The sequence below is a fragment of the Polyodon spathula genome, chromosome 4 (genome assembly GCF_017654505.1).
Source record: "Polyodon spathula isolate WHYD16114869_AA chromosome 4, ASM1765450v1, whole genome shotgun sequence".
NCBI classification, from domain to species: Eukaryota; Metazoa; Chordata; class Actinopteri; order Acipenseriformes; family Polyodontidae; genus Polyodon; species Polyodon spathula.
In genome coordinates, this window is record NC_054537.1 from 81045595 (window position 1) to 81072045 (window position 26451).

At 38.9% G+C, this 26451-nt stretch overlaps 2 protein-coding genes across 3 annotated transcripts; both read left to right on the top strand.

Moving 5' to 3' along the window:
* Positions 1 to 2779: 2779 nt before the first annotated feature.
* LOC121314931 (antizyme inhibitor 1-like) lies at positions 2780 to 15011 on the top strand. Its single transcript, XM_041248700.1, has 12 exons — positions 2780 to 2968; positions 5578 to 5712; positions 8146 to 8340; positions 8683 to 8856; positions 9727 to 9899; positions 10858 to 10992; positions 11527 to 11608; positions 11975 to 12049; positions 12333 to 12489; positions 12578 to 12696; positions 12806 to 13020; positions 13408 to 15011. Exons 3-12 carry the CDS (start codon positions 8239 to 8241, stop codon positions 13517 to 13519), a joined length of 1344 nt encoding a protein of 447 aa, XP_041104634.1. The 5' UTR covers positions 2780 to 2968; positions 5578 to 5712; positions 8146 to 8238; the 3' UTR covers positions 13520 to 15011.
* Positions 15012 to 20492: 5481 nt separating this feature from the next.
* Positions 20493 to 25142, top strand: LOC121314932 (Krueppel-like factor 10). 2 transcript variants are annotated; one of them, XM_041248702.1, is made up of 4 exons: positions 20493 to 20679; positions 22093 to 22336; positions 22512 to 23424; positions 24186 to 25142. In XM_041248702.1, the coding sequence occupies exons 2-4, from the start codon at positions 22109 to 22111 to the stop codon at positions 24437 to 24439; spliced, it is 1395 nt and encodes a 464-aa protein (XP_041104636.1). In that variant the 5' UTR covers positions 20493 to 20679; positions 22093 to 22108; the 3' UTR covers positions 24440 to 25142. The 2 variants fall into 2 exon arrangements, with proteins under 2 accessions (XP_041104636.1, XP_041104635.1); XM_041248701.1 differs by having other exon boundaries at positions 20494 to 20679; positions 22100 to 22336.
* The last annotated feature ends 1309 nt before the right edge of the window (positions 25143 to 26451 follow it).

Below are 26451 nucleotides of genomic sequence, written 5' to 3' on the forward strand. Positions count from 1 at the left end.
AAGCTGGTGAGAGAAGCCCCGCTGTCTCCAGCGCCTGAGGGAGAAGCCCCGCTGTCTCCAGCGCCTGAGGGAGAAGCCCCGCTGTCTCCAGCGCCTGAGGGAGAAGCCCCGCTGTCTCCAGCGCCTGAGGGAGAAGCCCCGCTGTCTCCAGCGCCTGAGGGAGAAGCCCCGCTGTCTCCAGCGCCTGAGGGAGAAGCCCCGCTGTCTCCAGCGCCTGAGGAAGAAGCCCCGCTGTCTCCAGCGACAGAGGGAAACGCAACAAGTAAGGGGGAGGAGGTGAGGAGCCCACCTCCACCACAGCCCCGACCACCACTCCAGCGACCCAGTCCGGCGCAGCCAGGTACGGTCCCGTGCCCCTTGCTCGTGGACACCCTGTCGGTATGGCTGGACTAGACCTGGAGCTCAGGAGTCTGCACCACCAGCAACAGTTCCGCCACTGGTCCCCGAGCTCTCCCCAAGCACCAAGACATCGCTAAGCTGCTCCCAGACGTCGCTTGTGCTCCCCCTGGTCACTGCTTCGCTCCCCCTGGGTGATTTGGAGTCGCTGCGCCAGTCCCCAGTGGTGGACCTCTGTCCGCTGCTGCAACCGCCTGTGCCCCGGTCATCACTGCAGTCGCCCCAGTCATCCTGTGGCCTGTTTCGCGGTCCCTCCCAGGAAGCGCCAGAGGGACCAGCCCACCATCAAGACCGCCCATGGAAGAGGGCGAAAATTGACATTTATGGACTTTTGGGTGGGTGGTCTTTTAAGGGTGGAGGGAGGTGTCCGTTAAATTGTTTGGTGCTGTTTTATGTCAGGTAAACGGCTTAGCCGTCCTGTGTGTTAGTCGGGGACTTGTTAATGTATAGTCAGAACTCCAAAACGGAGTTAGGTTTTGTTTCGGTTTTGTATGTTTATTTGTGTTTTATTAAAAAGTGCGCCTAAGCGCTGCAAAATTCAATTTCCGTGTCTGGGTCTACATTTTTAAAGGGGCAACGAAGTGGTGGTTGGGTGCAATTGTATCGCTATATATATATATATATATATATATATATATATATATATATATATATATATATATATACCACAGCTTATATTTTCAACGTTGTAGAGTCTTTGAAGTCAGAAAGTTAGTCAAAAGAACATTAGATAATTTACGAACCAGAAAGAGCTAGACCCTCAAATGTTTATTGCCACCTTGATAAAATCACAACAAAGTAAACTTCAGTAAAAGCATAGTGAATGTATAATAAAGAACAGACAAACCTAGTGAATCACTGACCATTCCTAAAGATACACCTGTTCAGACAGTATCTGTAAACCTCACAACTCCCGACGATACTGGACTATATACCGCCTAATTGTATCAGTACATGCATCATCTTGTACTTGCACTGAACTGCTCCAGTGTTTGCTGTATTCTACTACCGCTCTCAATTATAATTATATTTTCTGTATTTTGTACTTGATTGTACTCCTAAAGGTAATCGTATTCGCGTTGTTTGTAATTTGTTCTTATCCATTTATTGCACTTATTGCTCTGAATGTAATTTATTCTTATAAGCAAATATTTTACTATACATTTAACTGCTTAGTCGAAATCGTTCTCAAACGTAATTATTTACTGTATTTATATTCTCATTGGATTTTACTCTTATTTACTACTGACTATTGTATTGTGTAACTGCTATTATCTATAATGTGATATTTTGTAATGTGATACTTTGTAACAATTGTAAGTTGCTCTGGATAAGGGTGTCTGCTAAGAAAAAAGAATAACACAAAATAAATAGTATAGTAAATATATAGTACAGCTATGGGATACTGTAAAATGGCTGTGGTAAAGTGTCGCTGTTTACTTCTGCTTACTCACAGCTCAATGTCTCGAAGTGGGTCTCCTTTTTTTGCTCAGAGGGCCGTGATGAAAGTACAATTTGTGACTGCAAGTCTTTCGGGTGAGTGAGATGTTGTAAGTGACTCTGCAACTGATGCATAGTTCACACACCCTAGTGTCGTATCTTGTAAAGCGCTTTCTGATGGTGGTCCACTATGAAAGGCGCTATATAAAATAAAGTATTATTATTATTATTATTATTATTATTAGTAGTAGTAGTAGTAGTAGTAGTAGTAGTAGTATTTATTGTCTTACAATATGTATTTGTGAAGTTTATCTCTTGTTTCTAAAAACCAAATAACTGTATTTGGAGTTAAGAGCTAAATTATTATTGTGAGCGTTGTATTTCTGCTTTTACAATATGAAGTCTGTTTAATCCCATTAAATGAATTCAATTTTGGACCAAGATGATACACTTCTACACACCTGCATTATGTCTTCACATAACAAGTAATAATAATCTTTATTTTTATATCGCACCTTTCATAGTGGACCACCATCATAAAGGGTTTTACAAGATACGAGTATGTGTATAAATCAAGAATTAATTTACATTTAATAGCAATACTTAATTACAAAAAGTAGGGCCTTTAGTGTAGTTTAAAGGTCAAGTAGTGTTCAGCTTTTTTACAATGACAGAAATCTGAAATAGACATCTCTAATTATTCTAACCACAGTAAATATTTATATTACAAATATCTTTTTTTTCTGATTTTTTTCTAATGTAGCAAAGTTTGATAATCGATAAGCGGATACAACTATCTGTAAAGAAATTGCATAACCCCAACGCTCATTACAGCAACTTCTCAAACTAAAGCTACACAATATACGTCATTGTGTATTGCAGATTACTCCGCCCCTGAAGCTTGTTCTTCCCCTATCTTGAACCCTAGTACTAGCTGCATAAATACCGCCCCGGCTGCTTCTCTCCTCTTTACACAAGAGTATTCGCACGACTCCATTTGCTCGTTCGTCACCTCTAAGCATATGGCAAAAATAGCCTTTTTTATTTCTACTATTGGTACCCCTTTTACTCTTTAAAAATTCCGCCAAAAAAGAGAAGACGGTTTACCAAAACCTTAGCGCCGTTATTTCACGTAAGTAAACCATGTATGTTTTAAATGTAGAGTAGAGGGACAGTGGCAAGAGAAACATGTTACAACATGGCGGTCGCAACTCACAGTGTAGGTGGGTACGAGTACACAAGCGGTATCTGATTGTTGTTTTCTAGACGATTATGTTTGTTTTTTTTGTTTTTTTAAATGGGGAAAAATAGAGTTCTGGATATTGCGTTGATTATTTTAATAGAATCTAATTGGACATTGCCAACCGCTTTTAAAACTACCATTTAAACCACATTTATCCCTCGCCTTGCTAGCTGGCGATACCGGTTGCAATCCGGGTTCTGTCATTTGAAACAGCTCATGCTAATTTGACAGTATGTTGGGTGTTTTTAGTATATTTGAGGTTATATAGCTATTCAAATTAAATAAGAAATGTACAGATGATATGGATTTTTACCATTCCCCAATTTAAAAAGTGTGAAATTATATATTATCTCCATTATCTCTCGTCTGTGTCGTGTTGTGGGATATGTCAATCCGGGTCCTGTCGCTTGTTTAAAAACCGACGTAGATTTTAATACTCTTACATTGATGTGAATACATTTAAACGTGTTATCTCGTGAAAATCGACACAATTACAATCCTTTCTTAGAAATCGTCGTTTCCTTACTAATACGAGTATAAATTACAGCGGAGCCCTGAAGTGAACTGTCTGAAACCAAATGCTTGTGGTTATCACTGTTGAATAATTTAGCTCATTGGCTGTGTGGTTTTCATAACGCTTTATATGATTTGCTTGGTTCTGTAAGCGGAATGTAAAGAAGTTACTTAAAACACAAATGTTTTTAGTTAACACAACACTCTTTGTAATGTTTATATTGAAATATAACACTAAACATTTTTTAAATATTGTTTATTTTCTGAATGTTAACAGTACGTCACAATTAACATCTGTGTATCTATTGACCTGTCCTTACCACCGGTGACATAAGAAATTCTGTGTAGCAAATCAGCAAACAGCCTCGGCTAAAGCGAGCAAATTGCAAAGTTGAAAAATCCTAGGCCCGCCTCTAAATCCTGGTGTCTGTTAAACGGGTTCTGTCGTCTGCCACTTGCTCGTGATTTGACAACAACCGTGTCTATTGATTCATAAATTGCCCATGACTGTATTGTACCCGGTGTTTTTGTGTTGGTTTTTTTTTTTTTTTTTTGTGGTTTTTTTTTGCCGCTTGTCGGAACAAAACAATGTTAAGCTAATCGTTTCCATTGCTCGAGACCCCGTGTCAGAAATCGAAGACCATAAATAAGAAATTGTTTAGATATCACACAAAACACTATAAAAAAAAAACTATAATCTATAAACTAATTCCATAGGTGCGATTGCCCAGCCTTTCATTTTTCATGTCGCAGAGCTATGGAGTGCTGTGTCAACGAAAACTTTCTGTAGCGTCTCACAAACTAAAGCCGCACCTGTTCAACGAGCGTCCAACAAAGGAAACAGTGACTATTATTAAGTTAAAATTAGTATTTTGCTGTACATATCTTTTAAACTCTATTTTATTTACAACGAACAAAGCAGTCAGTATAGCTCGAACCTTATGTGGTATTTGACCCCAAAAAACCCCCCAAAGTAGTGTATTTATTTTTTTCGTGGTTCAAGTCGGGACGCACTTTGAAAAAGGTATAATGGCTTATTTGACTAAACAAGCACTGAAGTACCCAAGTGTGGCATTTTAATAGGAAAAAAGCTTAATCTTAAAATAAGCTTACCTTTCTTTATTTTCATGATGTAAATCAATTTGTATGCAAGATTAAACCACTTTTTTGGTCCTCTGCAGTTTGTTGCATATTTAAGGGCCCCAATAAGGCTCGGCGACCCCTGTATTTGGCAACTTGGTTTATGATTGTCGGCTTTGCGGAATACGGCTGAGATGAAAGGATTTGTTGATGAACCAAACTACACTATTGACCTTTTGGAAGAATAAATGTTTAAATGTGTAAATGGGTAAATGTTTTTAGATGTATATGAGACTGATTTAAGTGGTGCTTTTTATTTATTATTTTGTTAAATTAAATTTTCAATGGCTACTGGCATCACTCATTTTAACTTGACAAACGAACACTGTCTAAACGAAACCAAGGAAGCCTGTTTTTTGTTTGAGAACATTTCAATTGGTTAAACCTTTAATTAGTTTTTCTTCTTTGTAACACCCTCTGAAAACAGAGTTGCTATTCATTCCCTTATAATCAAGGTTTTCACCCTTTCATTGTTCAAATTATGCTCTTTCCATTGGACATGCATTTGTTATGAGAGTGCTGTTACCATACTTCCCGTTTTGTGATAGTATATGAATCTGATCAGTCATTATGGGCTTTGCTAAGATGTTACCTTGATTCTGTTAAGTGACCCATGAGCTATCTGTCCCTGTGCTGTGGAGCTGTGAGCATTCATATTGCTAAGCAGCACACAATTGTGTACAGGATGGATGTAAGAGTTTGGAACCTGTCACACATTTGTTCTGTGAGTACTGTGATTCACATTCCTAATGTGGGAATTTTTCATCAGTTTCAATAAGGCTACACTTTACATTGCCCACTATTGGTCTACAATGAATTTCTCTTGTTGGTTGATGTTTCTACAGGGCAGACTCCAAGTGTACAACAGGTATCCAGAGGGCTTAGGAGCAGCACTCTACAGAGAACAGTTCGACTTCAACGCTGAGCCACCTTGGGAGCCCAGCTGATAGTGGGAGACCTCCATCTCCTGACTTGTCCATGTAAGCCCATTTTGATCTCTGTATCATAACATCTGAAGGTGAAAGTGGGCGTAAGATATTAGTTGTAGACCAAATTCAGTACTTTTTAAAATGAAAACATTTCTGAACGCAACATTTATTTTATTAAACAATACAAAAAATCTCCTTTTCTTTCTTAAGGTTTCAGATTGCCTTGTGAATGTAGAACTGAGAGTTATATCCAATAAAATGTCGCATTTCTACTTTAGGTGATTATATTTGTGGAGCAAGGATCAATTTGGTCAGTCAAATTTAAATGGTTAGTCTTTGTTTTTTTTTTGTTTTTTTAATAAAGTAGGGGAAGATTATTTCAAAACCTAAATCAATCAGGGGGGAAGAGATGGTATTTTATATAGATTTCATTCTGAAGGGTCGAAGTCAGTTTTAGGCAAAACTATAACCCAAGATGATCTTGTATGAAATTAACTAAATTTTTACGTGATTTTAAATGTTTTGGGCATTTTGATTTTGGGTGTTTAAGTAAAAATTTTATTTTAGATTTTGTTTGAAATCAAATTACGTTGGACCACCCTACTAAAACTATGAATGAAGTTACTGGATTCTGGTGTAATTCTTCCAACCTTACACAGTGTCATTTGGTAGCTTTAGAAAAAGATTTTATATTCATCGTGACTTGTAGTTTTTAAATAAATAAACTAAGCCTGTACACTTCGTTGTAACATTTGAGTAGCTTGCATTTGAGATGCTGCCTGCATTTGTTTTTACAATTGTAACGGCCACTGTGCACAACTAAGAAACAGTTGCACTGTCCTCCCTAAGGAGATACTACTGGCCCTATTCCTTAACTAAATAAGTTGGCAAGAGTGACATAGAGCAAAAGCAGGGATGTAAGAGGTGTACATTAAGAATAGCCGGTTTATTGTTTTGAACAATGTCAACAATGAAATATGAACAAAATACAAGTGGGATAGAACCAATAAAGAAATAACAAAAATAAAGATTGGAAACAATAAGAAAGGAAAACAAATAATTGCAGGGAGCATGCAAGACTGCATCTGTACAGATAAGTAGGAAAGGTTGACAAAACAGGCAAGTATAAAAGATGGTACATGCAAACTGAAAACAAAGGCCTAACAAAGGAGAAATGGGTGGAGTGTCCGATGGGCCTCAAACCCACAAACACAAAACAATGCACAGACCAAGAAGGATACAGGTGAATTAAATGATCACAGATGGTAACAACAACAATAGTCTGGGTGGCGCATGAAAGTTTTTCCTAAACAAGTCTATCAGAGCTTGGTAATTGAAAACCAAACAAAGTAACAAAAGAACAAAAAAACTAAAATACAGGAAACAAAGTATTAATGTAGAAAAATTCCAAACAAAGGAATGCTCTCCAACAGAAAGTCCAGTAATGATGGGGATTACAGATTAAAAAAATTGAGTACATTGAAATTGAATCAGTCCAGTTGTGCAGAGTAGAATGGTGAACAGTGGGGGTGGGGGGGGGGTCAGGAGGCTCGGAAGAAAATGGAGACTGTCACACAAAACACACACTAAACATACCTTAACAGCTACACTTAAACAAGTAACAGTGAAACAAAAAGTAGAGTTTAGGCAAAGTGCTGGATACAACCAAAGACTGCCCCCTGAAATTATCTAAAGTAGTTTAGAGTCACTGAATTAAGTTTGTAATGCTGTAGGTTGTGATGGATTCCTCAGAAAGGGAGTCCCCCTCCAGGCCTAAGCAGCCAGCTTTAGTACAGGTGCAGGCTTCTTAGGAGCTCTGAGATTTGAGGAGTGGATATTTGAATGAGCCAATGGGGAGAGAGTGTGAACAGAGGGTGGTTGCAAGGAACTGTGGGAAATGAAGTTTTAACCTGGCCAGGCTACTGACCCTAATTTAAAGGGACAGGTGGCTGAGACTTACACCCACATTATGTAGCATGGGAATTGCTACATAAGTGACATTTTCACTCATTACATTAACCAGTAATGTGGCAAGGTTTAGTAGTTTAATAGGTTAATTCCCACAAGGGGATATAGTCTGCTGCATGTCTGAAGCATTTATCTAGTTCAACAACAAAATGTGCTGTGGAGACCTATCAGATTGGTCCCATAGCTTCAGTTGTGAAGCTTGTGCTGGCTGGGGTTGAGGCCTGTCGAGACAGCATGCTAAATATGGCTGAGCCCCTGTGCCATAGAGCAGCAAGGGAACGATTGCAGAGACAGACAGTAGCCATTGATCTGGAGAGCAACATTGTGTTCATACAGTACCTGTAAATGTTTAACAAAACATTAATTGTGCATTTTGACTAAACAAGCACTGAAGTACCCAAGTGTGGCATTTTAATAGGAAAAAAGCTTAATCTTAAAATAAGCTTACCTTTCTTTATTTTCATGATGTAAATCAATTTGTATGCAAGATTAAACCACTTTTTTGGTCCTCTGCAGTTTGTTGCATATTTAAGGGCCCCAATAAGGCTCGGCGACCCCTGTATTTGGCAACTTGGTTTATGATTGTCGGCTTTGCGGAATACGGCTGAGATGAAAGGATTTGTTGATGAACCAAACTACACTATTGACCTTTTGGAAGAAGGAACAACTCTTAGTGATGTCATTGATAACCATATTTATGAGCAGGCTCTGGTAAGTCGCTCATGGAATCTGCTGTCATAATGGAGTGGTTGTCCATCCACCTTTTCTTTAAACAAATGTTCTACTGAATATTTAAATGATACTAAAGATTTTTTATTATTTTTTTTTTTTAATGACTTGTAATTGCATTACATTGAAGTTTTTCTGTGCAAAGCAATAGTGACCCAGCCATGTCTCCAAGAAGGATTCAATGGCAAGCCGTTAATTGTTGCTATATTTAAAGTAGTAATAGAAAGGTTCATTTTGAATTGTACAATTGCCATATAAAATAAATACATGCAGTACCTTGCAATACTTTTCTAATATCTATGTTTTCCCACTTTTTAACCCCAGGCTGAAAAGAATGCCTTTTTTGTGGCAGACCTTGGGAATGTAGTAAAGAAGCACATCCAGTGGCAAAATGTGATGGCCCAAATAAAACCCTTCTACACTATGAAGTGTAATACCAGCACTGCTCTTATTGAGATTCTTGCAGCTCTGGGGATTGGTTTTGCTTGTGCCAGCAAGGTAAGTCTTTGTATGCTTATGTGTATACAGAATTAATTAGTTTAAGCTTTTGTGTTATGTTTTGATTATCAACAGTTATCCAACTTTTGCTGTTAGGTTATTGGGTTTTGCTGAGTATGTGGGGTTGGGTATTTCTAGATTTACTGGAGAATTAGTGTATGTATCATATGATCAACTGAATTTTGCCAGTTCAGTCAAAAGTTTAGTTTTGAGAGTCTGATTTAAAATGAGAATTTGTGTTTTTATAAAGATTTAATAATGCATGTCTTCGAATAAAATAGACAAACCAATACACAATTAACTTGTAAAGATTTGAAATAGATATTCTAGTGCATAACATGATATGCAATATGGATCTTTTTATTTTGAATGCTGTAAATCACTGTAAACTGGTACATTTGCTTGCCCTGTGGTCTAAACAAGACAGTCTGACTTGTCTTAAATTGGCTTTTGATTTGTGCTTAATGTGTGTGAACAGTGGCGGGCTGGATCAGCTTGTTCATTTCCGTCACCTGTGTGAAGTCCTGCCACCAGTAAAGATGGTGTATCTATGAAAGCAGGAATATGTACAGTAAGGACTTTGGGGAAATTGGCATTAGAATAGCAAGAGGATTTCCCAGCATTCATATTTTCGCAATAAAGAATATAATTTTTAAAAATGTACATGAATATAAAATCAGAAAACCCAGTAAGCATAAACCTAATTTGTTAGATACAGGTATCCATGGAGGAAAACAGTTTGCCCAGTTGAGTTACCAAGGGTTCCTAATTTTACCAACCCAGTGTTTACACACTGAGATTTGAGTCCAGTGGAAGAAAGGCTTTTTTTTTTTTTTTTTTTTTAAATTTAGTTTTTCTTCCCATGTTCAGAATGAGATTGCACTGGTGCAGAGCTTCGGTGTTGCACCTGAAAACATCATCTACACCAGCATGTGTAAGCAACTTTCCCAGATCAAGTATGCTGCGAAAAATGGCATTGACATCCTGGTCTGCGACAATGAAACGGAACTGATGAAGATTGCTCGCAATCATCCTAGTGTCAAGTGAGTAGGGCTGCCACTGAACATCTGTTACTACAGCCCCCTAACTGCTGAACACCATGTCCATTTTCATCACTGACACCAACTGTGCCATTCTTTACTTTTTACAATAGTTACTATAGGTAAATTAACTTTTTTTGGGGGGGGGGGGGGTTGGGGTTTGGGTAAATTTAGAAAACAGCTGTTGCCAGTTTTCATTTATATCCTGCGTAACATGAAACACAGCTTCTAACTGTAGTTATGTCAGATTTGTTTGTTTCACAACGTTCGGTTTACATATAAACTTGGATATGCAAACTTGATTGACGAAACATTTAAATATATTTTAAGGTGAACTATCCATTTTTGTCAGTTTTTGTTTAGGTGTCTTGTGTTGGATAGGGTATATGGTGGTTACATTTGTTTTTGTGTTTTTTGATCCAACTGATTGGTGCCTTGTTATAGCAGTGAAAGATGACCAGGGTTTTTTTAAATCCATTCCTTTAATCCATTCCAGTTCTTCCAAAGGAATTAATTTGAAGGAGTCGGATTTGATTAAAAAAGGAATGGGATTGAAATTGAATAAAGGGAATTGACCCGAATCCTGCTTTGAAGTTACAATTTTTTTGTGTGTGTGTTCTTAATGTGCAGTTGACAATAGCATTGTTGCATTTGAATTTGAGAGAAAACAATGTCAATCAATTTGTAATTTTATTTTAAGAATTGTGAAAAAACCTCATAAGGCAACTAATTAATTTTATATTCCAGCACCCGGCCGACTCGGCTTGCTGCAGCCACAGTGTGATGTCTTGATAGCTAGGTCCTAATTGCTAGTTTTCTCTCCTGTACAGGACATTTGCTCTTAGGTTCTCGAGACTCCTCCGCACTGGGGCAGCAGGGTTGCGACCTAACCGACCTACTTCTGACAGTCTCCAGGCTTTGATGTAAACCAACTGCCCCAATCATCTTGTCCTTCTCTTAGGCTCTTGCTGCACATCGCAACTGAGGCCCGCAGCGAAGGGGAGGAGATGAGTATGGATTTTGGCTCCACACTGAAGAATTGCCGACACCTTTTGGAATGTGCAAAGGAGTTGGGAGTTGAAGTAGTGGGGGTCAAGTGAGTGCTACATGTGTTTTGATAGAGAAGTAATGCGGGGGAAAAAAACCTTTCAGAAGATTCGTCAGACATTTTGATAGACTATTTGTTGAAACATTGGTCGTGCATTTACTTTTTTAGTATTGCTACACATTCTACCATAAAATAGTATAATTAACGTAGCTCTAATTGTTAAATGCACGTAAAACAAGCTTCCCAAAGAAATGAAAAATGTTCGAACGTGGAAGGTTGTTTGAGAAATAACTAAATGTAAGTGGTTTAGAAAGGCTGTTCAGCTGTGCCAGTTATCAACTTTTACAGATGTCATTAAATTGAAAATTTTGTTTTCTTTAATTCACTAGTTTTGTAGACACCAAGTATATATTGTGAACAGGTGTTTTTTTTTTTTTTTTTTAATCTTTTATATTGACACAATGTACATTTTTTGAACAGGTACTTTCTATTTCCAGCCAGGTTGTTAGGGCCTGCAACTTTCATTTTTATTTGCTTTGTTTAAATCTGTCACTGAATTAAAGCTGTCCTTTGTTCTTTCAGATTTCATATTTCAGGCTCCTGCAAGGATCTGCAGGCTTATACTCATGCGGTCTCTGATGCTCGCTGTGTTTTTGAAATGGGGGTAAGTTGGTTGGCACCGTTTGGTAAAACTAACCAATAGATTGTGAGATCTGCAAATACTATTTAATATACTGAGTGGTGCTCTGTAAATGATACTATGCAGTTGACTGCTAAATTACCTTCAATAAAACTGAAGTCAGAAAGAACATACTACATTTGCAGTGGGCATGGCTATATATTAATTGACATTTCTTTCCCACAAGAGGGCACTGTTTCCAAATGAGTGGGGGGAAAAATAATGATACGGTTTTTAACGCTACAGATTTAAAATTGATTTTGCCAGTTGTATTTATTTCTCTGATTTTGTAGGTTGTAACTACAGTTGTGAATAAGATACTAAAGCTTTGTATCAACATTTTGATTCCAGGCAGAGTTTGGTTTTAACATGAGCATTTTGGATATCGGTGGAGGATTCTCTGGAGCAGAGTTTCAGCTGGAAGAGGTGTGTAAATGTAAATTCATGTTTCCATATGATTCACTTGTAAAATGTAATCCCTGCAACCTTTAGCCAAAAGCTCACAATGAAGCGGTCAAATAGAAATTAAACAGTTCGATCATCACTAAACGTTTGACTGCTGGTAACATGAATACCCTGGGACCTTATTTTCCACTGCAGACAAATTTTCCCACTTCAGTCAAGTTGCCCATAATGTAAAGTGTTATTTTTTGGTTTTATAAAGCATTTCTTCTGTTTTTGTAATATCAGGTGTGTTTTCTCCCCACAGATTTACAGTGCCATCAGTCCACTACTGGATGTCTATTTCCCACCAGAATCTGGTGTGTCTGTTATTGCTGAACCTGGAAGTTACTATGTGGCTTCTTCATTTACTCTTGCAGTGAACATAATTGCCAAGAAGGTGGTTGCTAGGGATCAGAATAAGGGTAAACAAAATACATTTTCATTTGTTTACTGCATTTACACAACTTTTAAATGCAGTAAACAATAAATACATTAAATTTGTTTTTTCAGAATTTGAACCATCTCCAAATGACGAACCAGCTTATATGTATTACATGAACGATGGTGTTTATGGGTCTTTTGCTAGCAAGCTGACTGACAACACAGTTGCTGTTCCTTCAGTGCATAAGGTTGGTTTCATGTTCATCTTGTATCTGTGCAAGCATGTTGAGGGTTTGAGCAATATGGTGTATAAAAAGCTGTAGTTGGATGAAGTAAACACTGTTTTAATCTTCCTAGAAATACAGCAAGGAAGAAACGGTGTTTGCAAGCAGTTTGTGGGGCCCGTCCTCTGATGGTCTTGATCAAGTTGTCGAGCACTGTCTGCTGCCTGAGCTGAATGTTGGAGATTGGGTGATTTTTGACAACATGGGAGCAAACACCTTGGGAGAGAAGTCTGCTTTCAACGATTTTCAGAAGCCACCAGTTTACTATCTGATTTCAGCATTTGATTGGTAAGGGATTTACAGCAGAACTTGTTGGCAATTGGTGCATTGAACAAAACTATACCATCAAGAACAAGGTGGTTTGTCTAAATACTGTAAGATTTGTGTGAGATGGTCAGTTGCGAAAAGTAACTATGTTGACATTAGGGGTGGGGATTGTGATTGTTTTAGGTAATGGAGGTTATATCTGCTGCCTCCAAAAGTAGTTTTTCAAAATACCATGTCTGTAGGTCTTGCTATGTGTGTCATTATGCTTTTAGCCACCTGGTAGAATATTAAGAGCTGCATTAAAGTTGCAGAGAGAAAGTACAAGAACATCTGTGTGAGAGGAGGGGTGAGGCGGTAAATATCTGGAACTGCAAATACAATGTAGGGTTATTTTGTTTTTGTCTTTAGGTACGAGATGCAGGATGCTGGAATAACTTTGGACACCACAATGAAGAACTTCTTCTTTGTGCCTTCTTGCTTTCATATTCGTCAAGAAGACCGGATTTCTGCTCCTGCTTAACCTGGCATTGGCAATTAAATAATTTAAGCCTTCGCGTTTTGATCCTGTAGCTTGTCCAGTCCACATTCCAAGGTGGAAGGAAGCAATGAAACAATCTTGAGTAGAGCTGTGGAGAAACGGAAGACTTGGGGCAGGGCTAACTGGGACCAGACAGAATTGGTTTAAATGTTTTAATTGCATTATCAAAAAAAAAATGTAAATGTCAAAGTTGAATTTGCAAGTTAAAGTATCAAATAATCCCTGTACCCCCTCACCCATGTACAATGTTAAGATATGCAACAAAATGGATGACTTAGTAGAGATGGGATCCAAACACTGGGTTCTCTGCTCAATGTTTACATACATGTTCAATTTTATTTTTTTGTTTGTCTGCCCAAGATGTAACAGTTGTCCTGTAGAAAACAAGAGTGACTTCATTTTAAAATGTTATGTACATGTAGAATATGTAAATTTGGCCTTTTTAATCTGTAGTGTAGTAAGTGTGAAATTTCATCATTACTTTGTGGTCTGACCTATCTTTATATAATTGCAATAAACCTCTTGTGTAGTTTTTTGTCATCAGTTGAAGTGTTAGGGTTGTACAGTCTTGGGCTGGTAAAACTAACTGTTATTGTTCTGTATGTAAATTGTCTACCTATACAGTATCGCTGTAGTCCAATTTGCAGTGTTACAAAAGCATATTGTTTTAAAGTAATTTAAAATTGGCTAGATGTGATTTTTAATTCTCATACTCGATATATAATTAAACTTATACCATGATTGCTCCGACACTGGTAGAGCTTTTGAATGCTTATTTTACACTGCACTTTTAAGCACCCTGCAGTTGTATAGGAGCATTTCTTTTTAGATGTCCAAAATACAGCGGACACTGGGTCATGCAATGTGATAACAGGGTTGATGGCAAACTCACTTGCCCTTCCTCCCAACCCCCAATGAACTTGCAGCAGCCTGCTGTTTGTAGAAAGTCTTGTGTAAGGGAACACGAGATTAGGCGAAAAACATGCAAAACCTTTTAGTTCATGGTTGGATTTTTGTCATCAATGTGCATGCTTATTTTACAGCACACCACTACAAATAGCCATGTGAAATACTCTTGTGTGTGTGAAAGTGGTGTAATGCACAGTTCTGTCCACCAGGTAAAATATAGTGTCAGCTCAAAATCTATTAATATTACTTGGATGTTTCTCAAAGTTGTTTGGAAATGATTTAACAATAACCTGAAACATGGAATGTAAGAACTGGTAAAATGTACATCCTGTGGCCAGAATTATAGTAGCATATTTCGTGTTGGAGTACGAGTTCAAGATTAATTGGTAACTTTTTTTTTTTTTTTTTTAATTCTCTTCCAGAATAAAGACAATTGTATTATAGCTCACAAATCTGATCCTATATTTTCTACAAAGCACTAATGGACCATAGCCCACTTCTTTAACTGTAAAAATGTGTACTTGTCAAGGGAATGAAATTAATTTAATACACTTCTTTGACTGAATAACAGACTTGTTTTATTTGTTTGTTCTTCTCTTAAATGTTACGCTGCATGTTGCAAAAGATACATGAACATGCAAACGTTTCTGCTGTCTTAGGCATGCTAAAGACACTGGATTCTAATAAAATAGATTTTTCCCTGATTCATTTTGTGAGTGGGGAAATCTCTGATAATTAAGTTTCTGGGATGTAATGGGGAAATGTTGTTTAGCCCCCTGGTCTATAAACACAATAGTAGCTGGTGCCAGTCACTGTCATTTGATGTGTCAAATACAGGAATTGGTCATTTTTGTATATTGCTGTTGGTAGGGGCAATAGTGATACTTTCTATAGCTTGAAGTAAGTTGATCTGTCATAAATTCAACAGCCAAAAAATGCACAGCAGCATTAATCAGTGTATCATCGTTTGTTTAATGGCATGGAATGGTACTTATTGCTGCTACTAATGGACTTCTACTCTGGCCCATCAATTAGTATCCTTTTATTGTTATTTTTTATTACGCTATGTAACACAATTTTTGTTCCTGGGTAGTAAGTGTTATTTCTTAATTGCTTATGCCTTAAAAGTATAGAAAATGGCTATTATTCCCCACAAACTTTGCTTTTGTGACCAGGACAGTGATATTTTGAAATGTACCTATTTCCAATGAGAAAACTGTCTTTTTGTTCCCATAGTCAGAAATAAACAACATATGAAGCCAAATTAACATGTATTTATACTAAAGTAATACAACAATGACTACAAAAGATTTAGAAGGGAGTAGTTTTTCGAGATTTACGATTATACTGTAAATCACTTTCACGAATCAGCCCCCAAATGTAGTCTCCCATCATGTTCTCGTTATACTGTCCTTGGTAGCAGCGTTCAAAGTCCAGTATATCCTGGTGGAAGCGCTCGCCTTGCTCCTCCGAGTACGCTGCCATGTTCTCCTTGAATTTATCAAGATGAGCATCAAGGACATGGACTTTGAGGGACATCCTACAGCCCATTGTGCCATAGTTCTTCACCAGAGTCTCAACCAGCTCCACATAGTTTTTAGCCTTGTGATTAACCAGGAAGCCCCGAACCACTGCTACAAAGCTGTTCCAAGCCACTTTCTCCTTACTAGTGAGCTTCTTGGGGAACTCGTTGCACTCCAGGATCTTCTTTATCTGTGGTCCGACGAAGACACTGGCTTTGACCTTTGCCTCAGACAGCTTAGGGAAGAAGTCTTGAAGGTACTTGAAGGCTGCCGACTGCTTATCTAGAGCTCTGACAAATTGTTTCATAAGGCCCAATTTGATGTGCAGTGGTGGCATCAGCACCTTCCGGGGGTCCACCAGTGGCTCCCACTTGACGTTGTTCCTCCCCACAGAGAACTCGGTCCACTGTAGCCAGTCCCGCATGTGGTAGTGCGCCTTGGTGTCCCTGCTGTCCCAAAGGCAAAGATAGCAGGGAAACTTGGTAAAACCGCCTTGGAGACGCATCAGGAATGCCACCATTGTAGCCTCTTGATGCCATCTCAGAAAAATGCAGATATGTATCCACTTAGGCAGCTGGAACTAAACTGAACTGGTGGGCTTAAGGCCCCTGTATTTATACTACTATTTATATTACTGGAAAGTTCTAGAAGTTACTTCAAGTTTACTCAGCACTGAATCTATCTGGAATGTTCTGGAAAATAGGTAAATTTCAAAATATCACTGTCCTGGTCACAGAAGCAAAGTTTGTGGGGAATAATAGCCATTTTCTATACTTTTGAGGCATAAGCAATTAGGAAATAACACTTACTACCCAGGAACCAAAAAATAGTAATTTGTTACATTGTGTTATTGTATTACAGCTATGAAATCCAGCAGCAAATATGTAGTCCCACACTAACTTGAAGGGGCAAAGCACAAATAGTGACAGTAAGTTGATTTGGCAACATAAGCAATAAACCCAGAACTGGCAGTATTGCAGTACAAATAATATGTTTTAATTGATATAAAGCCAAATTCCTCCTCAGCAATCTCAGACACAGTAACCATTGAGGAAAAGAAGAAGAAATAAGGGAGCAAGTGCATTTATTTCGCAAGCATTTGTGTGCTGCAAGCGATAGCATTGGTCTGATGGGTCTTTGAATGTAACCAATAGAAAGGGGGGAGTATGAGCCAACACCCATGAAACTGTAGCACTCATTTCAGAGTAATTCTCAGTACTACCAACACACGAGGAACGCAATTCAGCCAGGTTTGATTTCAGTGGCTTGTAAGACTATCAAATAGCCCATAACTTTTATTTTAAGATCTTTTGCAACAGGAGAATTAATTATAGACTAATGTGCACCAGAACTCCCTTTGAGAACAAGGAGGTTTTGCCCTTGGTTGGATCTTGCCTGTCTGTGGTAGCATTTCTTATCATGCTCTGTATTACCATGTATTACTAATGTAAGCATGGCATACCCTAGTCCCTGTAGGAATTAACAACTACATTAAATTTTATTACATGTCATTACCAGGTTTAATAATTGTAGAAGTGAATTGGTGTAAACACAGACACTACCTCCTCATGACTGATAACAACATTAAGTCAATGTATCCAATCTGCAGCTTATACAAGCAGCATCTCCATTTTGCAAGAGTTTGAGGCCTGACAGATAATAGTAGGCACTCCTTGGCAGGTGCTTCTGTATTCAGCTCAGCAACTCATTTCACATGTAACTCTCCTAGGTAGTGACTCAATGCAGATGCCCACCCTTGAACCATATACATATTGTTCATACTGCAGATTCAGATAGATTGCACTAGTACAGATTGTTGCAGCTTCATGGTACCAGATACCTTTCTGTGTTGCAGTTCAGCTTCACTCCATTGGTCTTGCTGTCATCATATCCTGTGGCCCACAGCCCAGGACTTGGTAACAAATTATTGGTAAGCACTCAAGGAAACCTTTAAAAAGTAAGCAGCGGAGTTCCGAAAAATATAACACTGCACGTCCTCATGTGTTGCTACAAATGTTTAAATAATGTGTCTGGCATTTTTCTTTTCATTGTTAACATTCTGACAACTTTTTACACTTCTAACTTTAAAGTCTGTTCATCTTATACTAGTATAAATGTATCTTACCATATTGAATTTGCAAACTACTCCACATGCATTCCAGTATTACACAAAACCCATTTTTGTATTTATTTGCATTTCATTTCAGATTTGTTTTTCAAAAAATCAGTGATTTATATTTACAATAGAATTGTTGTTAACACAAAGATGAGTTTCTAAGTGGATCAAAATTGAATTACTCAGATATTGTTTTTCTTATTTTTGTATAGTCTGTGCTAAGGTACTTTGGCTGCTCTTCACTTCTGGTTGCCAGCCATGCATGTATGTTGCAAAGGCTAGATCTGTCAATGTGTGTTATTTGTAGTAAGCATCCGCACCAAATAGTGAACACCTACCCTGTGTTACCAGCCAAACAAAAGGAAACTTGATCTAAAGTAAGTGGTCAATAGATGGAGCAGGCACTAACTAACATAAACACTTTGACTGAACTAGCCTGTGTCACATGATAAAAAGGTTAAAGGGAATGAAAACATACTTCTCTGCTTCCTGTTTGCCATTCAGTGCTTCACCGTCAACTTTTTTGATCAAACTTTACAACACTTTGCTGAGCTTTAGTTATTTTATACCACTGTACATTTGTACATACTGGCTTTCTAGAGTAATACACAAGGTTTCGATCTTGTGAATTGTGGGTCTATTTGTCTTACGGTGTCTTGTTTAACAAAAAAATAAATAAAAATACCTTCACGTATTAATGTGACCGTTCTATAACTGAAAACCTAGTTTAGACGGGAAAGGTTTGCTTATTTACAGAATTTAATAAGCAAACAATGGGATCAGTGCTAAGTCAAGGTCAAATTACAGGGAGCCTTTTTTATATTCTATTTTTAACCTCACCAGGAGTCATTCATTCACTGTCCATGTGTTTTCATTGTTTAGGCAGAGAGAGCAGCATGTGAAACGGAATCCATACTGATACTGTGCTTGATCCCAGTGACAGTTCAATACAAAGTTCAATTGTTTAACAGGTTGTGCCTGCTGCTTTCACTATTATAATTGCTATGAACTGTTTTGTGTATTTTTTGAAGTTTCCAGATCTATTAGATCAGTTGCCATCAGATGTATCTTTTATATGACACAATACATTTCAGGGCTCATGGGTACCATTTGCATTCAAATCAATAACTCATGTACCAGACAGCCTATTTACATAAAAGCAGATGTATTTCTAGTGGCAAAATCACCTGGGCAGCCAAGACGCCAACACCAGCGCAGGCCCCCATGTCGTTTTTGGGACTTTGTTGGTCCCCTCAGGCACGAGGGAGTTTAAAGGGGGAGCTGGGTAACAACCCTGGGTCTGCTGTAACCGTCTTCGTGAAGATTCTGTTACCCAGAGTCAACGGTTCAGCTGCAGCAGGTGCTCAGGGAATGTCAGAGAGGGAGAACACCACCAATCAGAAGCTCGGCTTGCCGCGCGAGTGGGACCAAGTTGCAACATTGTTGTCCCAAATCAAGGGATCAGTATCGGGAAGCCGTGAATGCTTTGGGTTGGTGAATGGTGCACCGGAAGCGTGGCCCGGGGGGCGGGGAGGGAGGAGAAGTAGTGGGCTGTTGTGACGTGAGACAAAAGAGAGCTGAAGAACAGTGAGAATTGGAGAAGAAACAGTAAAGCAGAGCCAGAGAGAAGTGGGACCAAGAAAAACAAGAAAGAAACCAGAAACCGGACCTAGTTGGCTGTAGCACATGACCAAAACAGTGTGCTTTGGACTTTCTTTTCTTTTCTTTTATTATTTTGTCACAGTCGGAGTAGCACTATGCTGCTCAGCTGTAGCTGTCAGCCCAGGGTAGCATCCTGGCTTGATAAACCGGCTGCATTCCACAATGGAGACCTGTGTGAGTCTGCGTTCATTTCCAGGCAACGCTACAATACATCTAATTTTAAAGACAGAGAATAACTGTTGAGAATGAGGACAACAGTGTTTTCATTTTTGTCAACAAAAATTAATACCTTTGGAAATGCTTGTTCTGTGACTGTGACACGTGATTGTGAGGGTTTCTTATTTAAAATAATGCCTTAGTAATTTTGCATTCACACCCACAATAACAGTTTAGTAAATATTGATATCTGTCTGGAGCTTTGATAAACAACATTATGTAACCATGACATTACGTTCTGAAATCAGTGTTTGTTCCTTAAGTTCTATACCTTTAACTTGTTAACCGTCTGATTAGATGAGTCACTAAAAGTAATACGTGCCATGATTCAGGCGGGGAATTTACCAGCAAAGGCAATGAGCTCACACATGCAGTGCTGTTTGTGTACCACGCTCTGTTTAGAAGGTTTTCACGCCGCCGATCAGCTCCTGATCACGCGTCCCTTCCCACTCGATTGGTCAGAGTCTTACACACCTTTCCATGTGATTGGCTAGAGCGTGATGCTTGCCTCGCCGGGTAAAACGCAATCTGAATGGAGCTGCAGCGAGAAAATGCAACATATACCAGTTTCATTTAGTTTAAGACGTAAACGGATACAGATAACTTCGTGGTTAATTATATATTGGAAAACTATACGTTCATGCGACGTCTGATCACAAAAAAGACCGAAGATGCTTAATTTCATGGCTTCGCCTTTCCAGCAGTCAGTTGACATAGTAAGTAATGTTTATGATTCAGGTGTGTGCAAAATAACAATCTCACATACATATGTATGGAAATGTCTAGCCTTTCCTTATCAATATAAAAACTGACACTGTTGAACATGACAACATTTGAAGTGTATTATTATTATTATTATTGTTGTTGTTGTTGTTGTTGTTGTTGTTGTTGTGTGTTGTTGTTGTTGTTGTTATTATCATTCTAAGAAATTGTATTTATAAAAAAAACACATATTTTGTAAATTCGACAGAAAGGTAGGGTAATATTATTACAACCGAATTATAAGTCTGGTAGCATTGTTCTGTATAATGAAGTACTGAATTTTGACATTTTTCAAATTTTATTGCATTATATATCTTTATAGTAAGAATTGTTAATTTAATGTTGTGTTGTCGAAAAGGGAATATATTTACAGAAACTTGTAAACACGTTGGCTTAATACTATACACTGTAAATCATTTTTTGTGAGACAGAGTAACATGTATTCCTAGGCGGTCTGCATGCGTACTTGGATTCAGCCAGTGTTTTTTGGAGAAGTAGGTGAAAGGCTACAAGGCTTCAGTTCCCTTAGTTCACGTTTCCTCAGCGTTGAAGAACAGCAGCTGAACACGCATTGCTCACATGCTCACCCACTATTAGGGTGACCAGTCTGGGGAGGGCGAGGTGATCTCGAGCTGGTTAGTGTGATTGGCGCGGGGATTAGAAGCGCCCTAGCAGGGGTTCCCCCCGCCCCGGGGGATCAGCCCCCGTTTGCCCCCCGCCCCCGCCCCCTAGTCGCTCCGCAAACGTCAAGTCATAGACTTTCACTTAGGCGGACAACTCCGTATCCGTATCCAGGTCCTTACTACACGGTCTATCCTACTCTGTGGCAGGGAAAAATTTTCTCTGGCAAAATAAAGTTTATTTAACATTAAACCACATGACGATGTTAAATTTAGTTACAGGTTACAGTGTTCCGGAAGGAGACATTTCGCAAAACACTACCACCATGCATACTTTCCGCGAAATATTTTATTATTTCTAATATTAAATAATAATGTAATTATTATTATTATTATTATTATTATTATTATTATTGTGTAAGCACTAGTTTCACTGAATTTGGACTTCATGGAGAAAAATAAAACAAGTACAAAAAAGGGAGTGGCTTTCTTTAAGAGGGCACTTGGCACTTTGTCAGGTTCCTTTTTGGACACAGCTGCAAAAGACAGTCCTGGTTTTGAGCTTTCCCTCCAGCCCCACCATGCTCTTAAAGCCTTTAACTCAAGAATGCCTCACCACTTCTAACTTTATGTTGTATCTCGACACAAGTGGTCCCACTTTAGACCAGCTGAACAGCTGGACGGTTTGAGTGGGAGAGCGTGGTCTGAAAGTGAATGCACAGTAATCATTATCATACTTTCCCTGAGTACACAGGAAGAAGCAATGGAGCGTGTCACTAGGACTCGGCACAACAGCGAGTGCTCCTGGAGCAGCACCACAGAGAAGGGGGACATTGAGGCGGTCGAGGCCCTGATGTCCATGAGCTGCAGGTGGAAAGCAGGCCCGAAGAGGTACTCGGAGCTCAGGCCCCTCACACCCTCCTCTGACATGTCAGAGGAGATGGAGGACTCTCTGATGCCTGGCCCTGGCGATTTTCATGCTTCGCCATTTGTAAGTAACTGCAACAAATGCTTTTCTTAACTGCTTTTTATTAGGACCTATGTTGTACTGAATCATTCTGAGCATTGGTAAGCAGGTATCAAACAGGGTGGGGCTTGGTTTTGTAAAAGGTTCTTACAGTGGATTGTAAAAAGATAAACTAATAATGTGTTTTATTTGTTTTCAGTGCATGACACCACCCTACAGTCCTCCGAACTTCGAGGTATCTCAGAAGTGTGCGCAGACAACACCAGTGTCACAGACAGTCCCATTTAGAATGCCTGAATTAGGAAAGCCCATGGCAGTCAATGTGAATTCTTCCCAAGGTGAAAGGCATTCAGTGGAGACATCATCTGTGCCGGTTAAACAACAGAAGGCTCAGGCAACAAGTGTCATTCGTCACACTGCAGACGCCTTTCCCTGCAGCCGCAGTTCCCTTCCAGTAAAGATAGAGAGCACTCTTGTAGAACAGACAGATGCGTGCTGGGGTCCATCTCCAAAGAGCAGCAGCAAAGAGAAAAAGAGACTGCCTTGTGCATCAGTGCTTCCAATCAGAACATTGCCAGCACCTGTCAGTCAAGATCTGGTATTACGGCAGTTTGTATGTTCTTCTCCTCCAGTTATTACACCATCTGCAATGGCTGGGCCCCTATCTGCAGCTGTCAGCATGCCACAGGGCTCTGTAATAGTACCCTCATCCTCAGTGAACCCTGTTGGAGTCTCACCAATGCCTGTCATTTGCCAGATGCTCCCTGTCCCCTCTACAGCCAACCCCTCGGTCACAGCCATCGTGGCTAATACTCCAGCCAAACAGCAGGCAGCCATGTGCCAGCCCTTGATGTTTATAGGAACCGCGGTCCCAAAGGGCTCCCTCATGTTTGTTGTCCCTCATTCGGTGATCCCCAAGCAGCTAACAACGACCCCCAACGGCACCAAGCTGTCCCCAATCGCTCCTGCCCCAGGGTTCAGCATCCCGGTGCAGAAGATGACCCCCCAGACTGACCAGTCAAGGATCCGCAGTCACATCTGCAGCCACCCTGGTTGTGAAAAGACCTACTTCAAGAGCTCTCACCTCAAGGCCCACATGAGAACACACACAGGTACTGGCATCTCTTTTTTTTAACTTTATCTCGTTAAGAGAGTAAACTGAGTGTACCCTGGAAATATGGAACATAAGGCAAATAAGCAGGTTCAGGCCCATACTTTAAGTTAAATTGATAAGAGGCATAAAAAGGCACCAAGAACAGAAAAATAGAAATGGATACATAAGCGGTATATAGATTGAGTCAGTCTATGTTTGAATGTATATGTATACATAAACATAGGTGTAATTTATGTCTCCAGAGATAATTTGTAATTTCTTTAAGAAATCCTAGCCCATAGCCTTTTTATTAATTAATTAATTTATTAATTTATTTTTTTTAGAGTGAACAATTGTTATTTTTATTTATGTTCCCCCAATTTGGAATGGGCAATTATGTTTTTTCTCCTCACCGCAGCGAGTCCTCACACAGCACAGACAGGGCGTGTGAGCATCCTCCGATCTCACAAGCCTAAAGCCAGAATCGCTTTTACGCCGAGCAATCCAGAGCAGAGGTGGGCGGGCTACCGATCCTGGAGAACAGAGATCAGCCCTGCTTTTTGTCCACTCTGAATGTGCTCTGTATCTGGCCAGTAGGGTTCGCTATTGTGTGATGAGGAGATGGAAGCCCTGCTGATTTCCCATCCCCCACCCCGGGAGCATCAGAGCTAATGTGACGCCCCCTTGGGGTCCCCAAGCTCTGGGACCCAATCCTGTAGTCTTTTTGATACCTGGATTGTTTTCATATTTGTATTAATAGTTTTTTTTGTTTTTTATCAGGTGAAAAGCCCTTCAGCTGCAGCTGGGAGGGATGCGACAGGAAGTTTGCCCGTTCAGATGAACTGTCCCGGCACCGGCGGACTCACACAGGTGAGAAAAGGTTTGCCTGCCCAATGTGCGACCGGTGCTTCATGAGGAGTGACCACCTCACCAAGCACACACGTCGCCACTTATCTGCCAAGAAACTACCCAGCTGGCAAATGGAAGTGAGCCGACTACGTGACTTCATTATGTCCCCTGCATCAGCACAGTGAAAGACTGAATTATGTGCCATCGGCTTGGCTCTGCCACGAAACATCATTGGAGGAAAAAGAAAGACTACGTTTAAAGAGTTATTGGCACTCTGAATTGGCAATGTCTTATATTTGCACTCAGTGTGAGAAGAGAAATGCCCTGAAAATTACTTTATTCCTCTAAGATCTATAAGCAGTCATATAAAATTGTACAGTTACAATGTTTTGTAATTTTTCTTTTCTTTTTGTTATTTATTTGTTATTGAATTATTACAAATCTTTGGTAGAAATTAAAGTTTGCAAAGGGGAAGAGAACTATAGCTGCATACACTGATTTTTGTAAATTTTGACCAAAATGTATTTAAACTGCTTGACATAAACGTAATAGAATGCACTTTCGTTTTTAATTGTGAATCTGCTGCTGCAGAATTAGTGCCATCATCCTTAGCTCCTTACTCAGTTGTGAAATATTGCACAGCCCTGTTTCTTTGCTGCTGTGTTTGCCTTTCAGGAATGTAGTGTGGCTTAAAGTCCAATTGTAACATGTGTAGATTTTGATTCTAAAAGGTAGCAAACTGTTTAAACCTTGGTGAATACACATATGTATCAGTAGCAATATTTCTCGTTGTACCTTTAACTGTAACCCAAACAGTGCTTGCAATAAGTCCAGTGATACACTTATCAGGATAATGCGATTGTAAAATAAATTGCACCCTTTTTGCAATTTTGCACAAGTTTCTCTTTTCAAACTTTGTATTTCTTGTTTACAAAATGAATAAAAAAGTGAAGAATTTTATATGAAAATCATCAGAATTAATTTTTCTTTTTTTAACATAATCATTGTGGTGAATAGGTCTGTTTTAAATGGAAATTCTGTGAATACACAGAAGCTAGCAGCGAAAAGTTAAATGTTTTAGTACATAATTTAAAATGGCAAAAAAAAAAAAAAAAAAAAAACTGAAACCACTTATTCTGTTTTTTGGTATTGTGTTGTGTTGTGTTGGTAGCCTAAGTTATGATGGTGTTGCATCTTCTAGTGGATAAGGTTTTTTCATCAGTAGTGTTATAAAACTTGCCACCGTCACCTTTTAAGAGCTGAATATATCAGAGACTATTTGAGTTTATTTTTTCCTATGGGCAATAGTAGGGTGAAATATGCACTACATGCAAGTGACCTTGAATTTACCATAATATGGCTGCTGTATTGAAGTTGTGTGGCAAACCTCGATTTTAATCTTGAAAAACAATTACCAATACATAACTTGCATCTTTTTGCACTTTCTAATAACTAGTCATGTTTTAACATATCTGTTACAAACCATTCGAATATGCAATTTCACTGCATGTCCCAGTGAAAGCTTTGTTTTTGTTCACAGAAATAAGTTTGCAATCATGCATTTTACCCCCATTTTTTCTCCCTGCTCTGTCAGACTATTTGAGGTAGAGATGCTTAATCTGCTGGTGACTTTGACATTGCTGCCATATTGTGGGTTTTCTATTTTAAGGTTTCTGCTCTCAAGAGACATTAGGATTTGAGTTGTTTTCTAAATATTTGGCACATGGCTGTATTCTATGATTTTTTTTAGTTAATTTCCATTACCAATGTTGTCCAGTAAAACTGAACTGTTTCATTAACTATGGCCACATTGTTCTTAATCTTAGGATTATGGATTTCACAGGTGAATTATTTTACTGTTTCCAAAGTTAAGATGCCTGCAGCTTGGGTCTCATTATCGGTCACATTTCGTTTGGCCACCTTTGCAATTAACTTTAGAAATAGCGCATGGAATTAAAACAAATACCATGATACACTAAAGATAATTCTGGAAAAAAAGCTGCACTTCGTTCTGTGTTGATAACTACCCAATCACTATAAAAATGATTCTGACATCTCTTCACAACATTCTCGTGAACAAAACGGTACGCAGTAGGAAAACCTCAGATCATGGGTACATTTGTTGAAAGGTTTTATCAGTGACTAATGTTAAAACCAGTACGTTTAAAATTGTTTATGCAAAAGGTTGTGTTGTGTT

What these genes read in the sequence shown, in the direction of transcription:
- LOC121314932 (XM_041248701.1), top strand. Translation starts at nt 20,635, where the DNA reads ATGCTTAATTTCATGGCTTCGCCTTTCCAGCAGTCAGTTGACATA. An exon ending in ATTTTCATGCTTCGCCATTT is followed by an intron (nt 22,337 to 22,511) that starts GTAAGTAACTGC and finishes ATTTGTTTTCAG; the next exon opens with TGCATGACACCACCCTACAG. An exon ending in CCACATGAGAACACACACAG is followed by an intron (nt 23,425 to 24,185) that starts GTACTGGCATCT and finishes GTTTTTTATCAG; the next exon opens with GTGAAAAGCCCTTCAGCTGC.
- LOC121314931 (XM_041248700.1), top strand. Translation starts at nt 8,239, where the DNA reads ATGAAAGGATTTGTTGATGAACCAAACTACACTATTGACCTTTTGGAA. An exon ending in ATATTTATGAGCAGGCTCTG is followed by an intron (nt 8,341 to 8,682) that starts GTAAGTCGCTCA and finishes TTTTAACCCCAG; the next exon opens with GCTGAAAAGAATGCCTTTTT. An exon ending in CTGTTCCTTCAGTGCATAAG is followed by an intron (nt 12,697 to 12,805) that starts GTTGGTTTCATG and finishes TAATCTTCCTAG; the next exon opens with AAATACAGCAAGGAAGAAAC.